The sequence below is a fragment of the Coenobita brevimanus genome, chromosome 31 (assembly GCF_032717465.1).
Source record: "Coenobita brevimanus isolate Jiangsu-jjx chromosome 31, ASM3271746v2, whole genome shotgun sequence".
NCBI classification, from domain to species: Eukaryota; Metazoa; Arthropoda; class Malacostraca; order Decapoda; family Coenobitidae; genus Coenobita; species Coenobita brevimanus.
Window position 1 is genome coordinate 31,463,537 of NC_136984.1, and position 8,275 is coordinate 31,471,811.

The 8,275-nt window shown below is 46.1% G+C and overlaps 1 protein-coding gene across 1 annotated transcript in view; it reads left to right on the forward strand.

The window, feature by feature from the left end:
- The window catches only part of eco (Establishment of cohesion), a 29,618-nt gene extending 21,998 nt beyond the window's left edge, over nucleotides 1-7,620 (forward strand). The window contains exons 8-10 of the mRNA XM_080269151.1: nucleotides 1-111; nucleotides 2,840-3,011; nucleotides 6,917-7,620. The exon at nucleotides 1-111 is cut by the window's left edge and continues 611 nt beyond it. Of these exons, the coding sequence (XP_080125277.1) occupies nucleotides 1-111; nucleotides 2,840-3,011; nucleotides 6,917-7,432 (799 nt within the window). The 3' untranslated portion in view covers nucleotides 7,433-7,620. The remainder of the gene's footprint in view (nucleotides 112-2,839; nucleotides 3,012-6,916) is intronic.
- The last annotated feature ends 655 nt before the right edge of the window (nucleotides 7,621-8,275 follow it).

Consider the following 8,275-nt stretch of genomic DNA (forward strand, 5'->3'; position numbering starts at 1 on the left):
CGCCACACCGAAAGACAGTTCCAAGGCAGTGAAGATGTTCCCGATCTTTGACCCCAAGAGGAGGCTGTCCGACCAGACCTCATCCTCTGTCCCAGGCAAGAATTCAGCGAGGTAAGATGCTTTTATTTACGTTTGTCTGTCTGTCTATCTATCTATTGGCAGACGCCTTAATACCATAAGGGGTGGCCACAGACAAATCACCTCCATGTCACCCTGTCCCCTGCCATTTCACTGCCCCCCCCCCCTCCCAGCTCACACACTGCTGTTTTATTTACGTTTGTCTATCTATCTATCTGTCTATTGCCAGACGCCTTAATCCCGTAAGGGGTGGCCACAAACAAATCACCTCCGCGTCGCCCTGTCCCCCGCCATTTCACTGCCCCCCCCCCTCCCAGCTCACACACTGCTGTTTTATTTACGCTTGTCTGTGTATCTGTCTGTCTATTGCCAGACACCTTAATCCCATAAGGGGTGGCCACAAACAAAGTGCCTCCATGTCGCCCTGTCCCCCGCCATTTCACAGCCCCCCTCCCAGCTCACATACTGCTGTTTTATATACATTTGTCTGTCTATCTATTGCTAGACATCTTAATCCCATAAGGGGTGGCCACAAACAAATCACCTCCATGTTACCCCCCACCATTTCACTGCCCTCCCCCAAGCTTACACCCCGCTCTCGCTTATGCATTTGTCTAATAGGTTATTTTATGAGTTTGTGTGTGGAAATGTACAGAATTGACAAGGAGTGGGTGGATGTGTAGTGCATCCCTGAATGTGAGGCCTGGGGGGGCTGGGTTTATGATGGAAGAGTTGAGAGGAAGGATGTGACTGGAGTGTATTGGTGTTGTGATGAGGAGGGGTAGACTGAGATGGTTTGGGAGGAAGGATGGGACTGGAGTGTATTGGTGTTGTGATGAGGAGGGGTAGACTGAGATGGTTTGGGAGGAAGGATGGGACTGGAGTGTATTGGTGTTGTGATGAGGAGGGGTAGACTGAGATGGTTTGGGAGGAAGAATGGGACTGGAGTGTATTGGTGTTGTGATGAGGAGGGGTAGACTGAGATGGTTTGGGAGGAAGGATGGGACTGGAGTGTATTGGTGTTGTGATGAGGAGGGGTAGATTGAGATGGTTTGGGAGGAAGGATGGGACTGGAGTGTATTGGTGTTGTGATGAGGAGGGGTAGACTGAGATGATTTGGGAGGAAGGATGGGACTGGAGTGTATTGGTGTTGTGATGAGGAGGGTTAGACTGAGATGGTTTGGGAGGAAGGATGGGACTGGAGTGTATTGGTGTTGTGATGAGGAGGGGTAGACTGAGATGATTTGGGAGGAAGTATGGGACTGGAGTGTATTGGTGTTGTGATGAGGAGGGTTAGACTGAGATGGTTTGGGAGGAAGGATGGGACTGGAGTGTATTGGTGTTGTGATGAGGAGGGGTAGACTGAGATGGTTTGGGAGGAAGGATGGGACTGGAGTGTATTGGTGTTGTGATGAGGAGGGGTAGACTGAGATAGTTTGGGAGGAAGGATGGGACTGGAGTGTATTGGTGTTGTGATGAGGAGGGGTAGACTGAGATAGTTTGGGCATGGAAGGGGCAGAATGAAAAAGTGCCTGGGACAAGGTTATAGAGTGTGACCTCAGAGATAAGGGACTGACTAGGGAGGCTGACAGAGATCAAGCAGCATGGAGAGCTGAATGTTAACCCTGCCACTGTCATAATGTCTATTTGTCTATCTATTGCCAGATGCCTTAATCCCATAAGGGGTGACCACAAACAAATCACCTTCATGTCACCCTGTCCCCTGCCATTTTACTGCCCTGCCCTCAGCTTACACCCCCCTCTCTCATATACCTCTCCACTCCATCCCTCCATCTCATCCTTTGCCTGCATCTCACTCACATACACTCTCCTAGTTAGTCTCTCACTCTCCATCCTCTCCACATGGCCAAACCACCTCAGTGTGTTCCTCCTAACGCTTCCTATCACATCCACATCCACACCACAACGCTCCTTTATATCCTCATTTGTCAGCCTATCTCTCCACGTGACTCCACAGGCTCCTCTTAAATAACTCATTTCCACTGCTCTCACTCTTGACTTGTGTCCTTCCAACAACGTCCAAGCTTCACTTCCATACGTTAGAGTTGGTATCACAATACTGTCATGTAGTAACTTTTTCACTTCCATGCTCACTTCCCTGTTTCTTATCACTGCTTTCAAAGAACCAGCAACCTTTCTTCCCTGCTGTACCCTTTCAAGCACTTCACCCTCCAAACCTCCATCCTTACTCATCACACTACCCAAGTACTTAAACGTACTCACAATTTCCAATTCCTCACCATCCAACCTCGCTGTACATTCACTGACTTCACCTCTCTCAAAGACCATCACTTTACTCTTCCCTACATTCATGATAACAGTGACTTTTATTGCAGATTCCACAGTAAGGGGGAGGATGCTTTACAGATGATGATGATGATGACAGTAATGAAAATGATGACAATGATGATGATGACAACAATGATGACAGTGATAATGATGATGGTGGTGGTGATGATGATGATGATGGTGGTAGTGATGATGATGATGATGACGTCAATGATGATAATGATGATAATAACGATGATTTTTTTTCAGATTCCACAGCAAGGGGGAGGATGCGTCACAGATGATGATGATGATGATGACAGTGATGATGATGATAATAATAATGATAATAATAATGATGATATTTATTTCAGATTCCACAGCAAGGGGGAGGATGCGTCACAGATGATGATGATGATGATAATAATAATAATAATAATAATGATAATAATAACGATGATTTTTATTTCAGATTCCACAGCAAGGGGGAGGATGCGTCACAGATGATGATTGACGCTGGCCAGAGGAGGTTTGGGGTTGACCAGTGTGGTGAGTGTGGCGTTGTTTACGAAGTGGCCAGCCTGGCCGATGAAGCCTCCCACCGACGCCACCACGAACGCTTCCTCAGTTCACTCAAGTTTATGGTGAGTCAGGATTCCAGGGGCTTGATTGGTGAGTGAATGAGTGTGTGGCCCTTTTATTTTTTTTCTCTTTCCCTGGTTTGTGTGTGTGTGTGTGTGTTTCTCTTTCTCTCTCTCTCTCTCTCTCTCTGTGGTGTGTGTGTGTGTGTGTGTGTGTGTGTGTGTGTGTGTGTCCCTCCCCCCCTTCTCTCTCTCTCTCTCTTCACAGACGCCACCACGAACGCTTCCTCAGTTCACTTAAGTTTATGGTGAGTCAGGATTCCAGGGGCTTAATTGGTGAGTGAATGAGTGTGTGGCCCTTTTCTTTCTCACTCGTTCTGGTTTGTGTGTGTGTGTGTGTGTCTCTCTCCATGAACAATTCCTCAATTCACTGAAGCTTATGGTGAGTCAGGATTCCATGGGCTTGATTGGTGGGTGAGTGAGTGTGTGGCCCTCTCTCTCTCTGTCTGTCTCTACACAAGCCACCACGAACGCTTCCTCAATTAACTCAAGTTTATGGTGAGTCAGGATTCCAGGGGCTTGATTGGTGGGTGAGTGAGTGTGTGGCCCTTTTCTCTCTCACTCGCTGTGGTGTGTGTGTGTGTCTTTCTTCATGAATAATTCCTCAATTCACTGAAGCTTATGATGAGTCAGGATTCCAGGGGCTTGATTGGTGGGTGAGTGAGTGTGTGGCCCTCTCTGTCTCTGTCTGTCTGTCTCTACACAAGCCACCACGAATGCTTCCTCAGTTCACTCAGGTTTATGGTAAGTTATATAGGAGTCAGGATTGCAGAGGCAGTGTGCATAAAACCTTCTAAGCCTGCTAAGAGCTGGAAACAGGTACTAATTCCACTAAGGGAAGGTGCAGAGTGGTAAGAGGTAAGGTATCACACAAGACTAGGATGTTATAACAGTTGCAGCTGAGTTAAGAGTACTCGTAAATCTGCACAAGAGTAGCGGTACAACCTACCCACTTTTTTTCTTGTTTTTATAAATAACAGAATGGAGGAAGGAAGAACATTCATTTTCATTCATTGCCAGACGCCATGTATCCCAAACGGGGTGGCCAAGGGCTCAGAGTTAACTGTTTTACAGGGAGGGGCACTAATCCTCCACCAACCCCACTTGGCACGTAGGGAGAACGTTATGCCAACAGCATCTGGTGTTCCCAGGCGGTCACCCATCCAAGTACTAACCAGACCCAACGTTGCTTAAAAAATGAGTAAAAAAAAGTAATCCATACACCAGATTACAGGTGTCCTCCGTTCATAAAACATCTGTAACAGTAAGACTTGAACAGCTGTGGGTTGAAGTTTGGAGGGAAAGAACTCTGGCTGAACAACAACAGTGGCACCAGCACACCTGCAGGGAAAGAAAAAAAACACTTGAATTATATGATGACCCGCAACTTGATAGAATATATATCTATCGATTGCCAGACGCCTCAATCCCGTTTGGGGTGGCCACAAACAAATCGCCTCCAAGTCTCCCTGTCCCCTGCCATTTCACTGCCCTGCTCCCAACTCACACCCCCCTCTCTCATATACCTCTCCACCCCATCCTTCCATCTCATCCTCGGCCTCCCCCTCCCTCTTCCCCCCTCACTCACATACACTCTCTTTGTCAGTCTTTCACCCTCCATCCTCTCCACATGGCCAAACCACCTGTATATATATTCTGATTGACTCAACCTGATATGTTCGTGTGAAGCTGCAGAATGTGGTGAAAGTTTTTTTGGCGAATCTGGTAAAGGCAGGATTCCGGGGGCTTGAATGATGAGTGAATGGAAGTGTGGCCTTATTGGATTGGGCAGGTTTGTGCTGTCTGGACATTGCTACTCCTCACCCTGCCCTTGGGTGGGAAAGGAGGTCCCGATGATGATGATGATGATGATGATATGTATATACCACCAAGTAAGACTGTTTCAAGTACAGTATAGTATGTTCTACACCAAATACCATGCACATAAAACCATCACAATACACAGCCATGTAAAGCTGTGTTTCAGGTTAATGTCCCACAGTCATTACAGTAAAAATATCAGGTCAGGAAAAAAACAAAATGGTATCTAATTAGGTCAAGTTCCCCAAGTTCCCAGCCCAGCCACAGACCCACCCTAACCTAAGCTAATTTATCCTGATTGACTCAACCAAACCCAGCAGAACATCCACACTAAATTTACCAAAGCAGACTTACCTCATAATTCATAGTAGGAACTTTGTACTGGTGGTAGGTGGTGGCGACCATCATCCACTCACTTGATGTAGTGCTGCCTACTTCATCCTTAGCCTGTATCATTCTTTTTCTGGGTCTGTCCTCCTCTCTTCCTGTTTCTCACCATCATCCACTCACTTGATGTAGTGCTGCCTACTTCTTCCTTAGCCTTTATCATTCTTTTTCTGTGCCTGTCCTCCTCTCTTCCTATTTCTCACCATCATCCACTCACTTGATGTAGTGCTGCCTACTTCTTCCTTAGCCTTTATCATTCTTTTTCTGTGCCTGCCCTCCTCTCTTCCTATTTCTCTCATCTTTCCTGTCACTTCTTATTGTTTTTCTTTCCTTTACAGGTGGCTTTACATTGAGTGACAAGTCAAATGGTTTCCTGTAAGCCAAGAAACCATTTACAACGCTGGGTGGTAACCATATAACCAAACCATACGTGCTCCCTACGTGTCAACAAGTGGGTTGGTGGAGGGTTAGTGCCCCTCCCCGTAAAACAAATAACTCAAAGTCAAATGGCCACCCCTTACGGGATTATGGCGTCTGGCGATAGATAGAGAGATAGAACATTGTACTAATACCAGCACTGTGTTGCATAGGCATTATTTATGTTATATATTATCCAGTATATTTGGCAGTTGTATCTTGCAAAATTGCCTGGTAATTTCATCAAAGAAGGCTTGCTGCTTCACTCAAATATTGTCATTACTGCTAAGTAATGATTTGCCCATTGCAGTCAGATTAGGTTTACAACTACTGTTCTTAATATGTCAGAAGAGGAAATTATAGAGGTATAAAGCTTTTAGATCAGATAATGAAGGTAATGGAGAGAGTTTTAGAAGGTATGCTTAGAGAAAGGGGAATATTGATGAGATGCAGTTTGGGTTTATGCCAGGTAGGGGGACCACTGATGCCATATTCATTGTTCGACAGCTTCAGGAAAAATATATTGGTAGGAGAAGGGATCTGTATTTTGTTTTTGTTGATTTGGAAAAGGCCTTTGACAGAGTCCCTAGAGAGGTGGTGAAGTGGGCAATGAGAAAGCTTGGCTTGGAGGAGTGGCTGGTTAGGGTGGTTATGGCCATGTATGTGGGTGCAGGTAAGGGTGAATAGGGGAGCTGCCAGAGATCGAGCAGCATGGAGAGCCGCCATCAGGTAACCAAGGCCAACACATTAAAGCATGATGGAGCCTTCAAAACTGAATGATGAATGATGAGTGAGGATGGAAAAAAAAGGGCTAAGCAAATTGTCGTGGTGTTTTATTTTTTTCCACACCATGTTGCTTTTGTATTGAGTTAGTAATTCATCGTGGATTTGACGGAGAGATTCAGGAACATCAGCATGAGGAAGCTTGTTCTGTGTCACTGGAGTGCTTCATTCTGGTAGTCAGGTCACATTAGGATAGAATTAGGTGGCTGACAACAGTAGCACCAGTTTATGTGACTGATTTCAGAAGCATGTGTCACTGCAACCATTTCCATAAAGCCTAAGCCTGGCAGTGTGTGTAGCTTATGTACTGAGTAGTTCAGAGCTCACAGGCAGGTCATTGAGAGAGAGGGAGGGGGGAGGGAGAGAGAGAAAGAGAGAGAGAGATGTGCTAGCTGACTACATCACCACACTATCTCCTCATCATTACCACACTGTCTCACCATCATTACCACACTGTCTCACCATCATCACCACACTGTCTCACCATGACACTCCCCCAGGGCTGGAAGAGGGAGACCCTGGTGCGCAATGTTGACATCGAGGGCGGCCGCATCCTGATGGTGACCCGGGATGACCCAGACCACTGCTGGCGTAAGGTGGAGGACGTCCGGCAGGTGATAGACAACGAACTGGGCTTTTCTGAGGCCACGCACCTGACCCGAGCCAACACCAGAGTCTTTATGAAGGTCTTGCACAATCGAATCGTTGGGGTTCTGATCGCCGAGAGAATCACCGAGGCCTATAGAGTTGTCCCACAGATGCACAGCCGCCTCCTTTGCTGCTCCGAGGCCCCATCGAAGGTCTGGGCCGGTGTGAGTCGAATCTGGGTGCTGAAGTCTGAGAGGGGGAAGCGCGTAGCCTCCCTGCTGGTGGACTGCATGAGAGAAAACATGATTCCGAATTACATCCTTACTGTGGACCAAATTGCCTTCTCTGATCCAACGGAGAGTGGAATGGTCTTTGCCGAGAGGTACACAAAGAAACCGAACTTCCTCGTGTACCGTCGGAACCTGTAAACACCCTAACGCCTTCCTGTTAGTGACTTATACCAAATTACATCTTTACTTTCGATCAAATTGCCTTCTCTGATCCTACCGAGAGTGGAATGATCTTTGCCGAGAGGTACACGAAGAAACCAGACTTCCTTGTGTACCATCGGAACCTGTAACTACCTTAACGCCTTCCTGTTAGTGACTTAGGAACATGATACCAAATTACATTGTTAGTGAGGATCAAATTGCCTTCTGCGATCCAACTGAGAGCAGAAGGATCTTTAAGTACACACACACACACACACACACACACACAGTTGTATTGTTGAAATCTATAATGACCTTAACTCCTTCCTGTTAGTGGATTATTTTAGTTATTAGGCCGGCTTGGGTCCAAGCACAAGTTCTTGTACTTTGACTTAAGTACAAAATTTTGAGTACTTGTACTGAAGATTTTTAAAATCAGTGTACTTGTACTTGGGTCAAATGTACTTGGAAAAATCCAGTACTTTGAAGTACTTTTGAAGTCCAGTCCAGTAATAATTGTACAAGGTACATTAGCCTGTGTGAGGCGGTGTGGGCTGAGGTGCACGGCATCGCCATTAGATATTGGCAGCTGACTTTGATATAAACACATCCGTAAAAATAATAGATCATCTGTTGATGTGTACTTGTACTTGAGTACATTGTCAAGTACTTGGAGTTATCTTGTGTAGTTGTAGTTGTAGTTCAGTACTTGTACATGTACACAAGTACTGGCACATGTACTTGGACTCATGCCTGGTGTTAGGAAAGCCTGCAAGTAGAAGAGAAATTCATGAGAACCATCCCTTGTAATTTTGAAATCTTTGCTGAAAAACAGTGCCA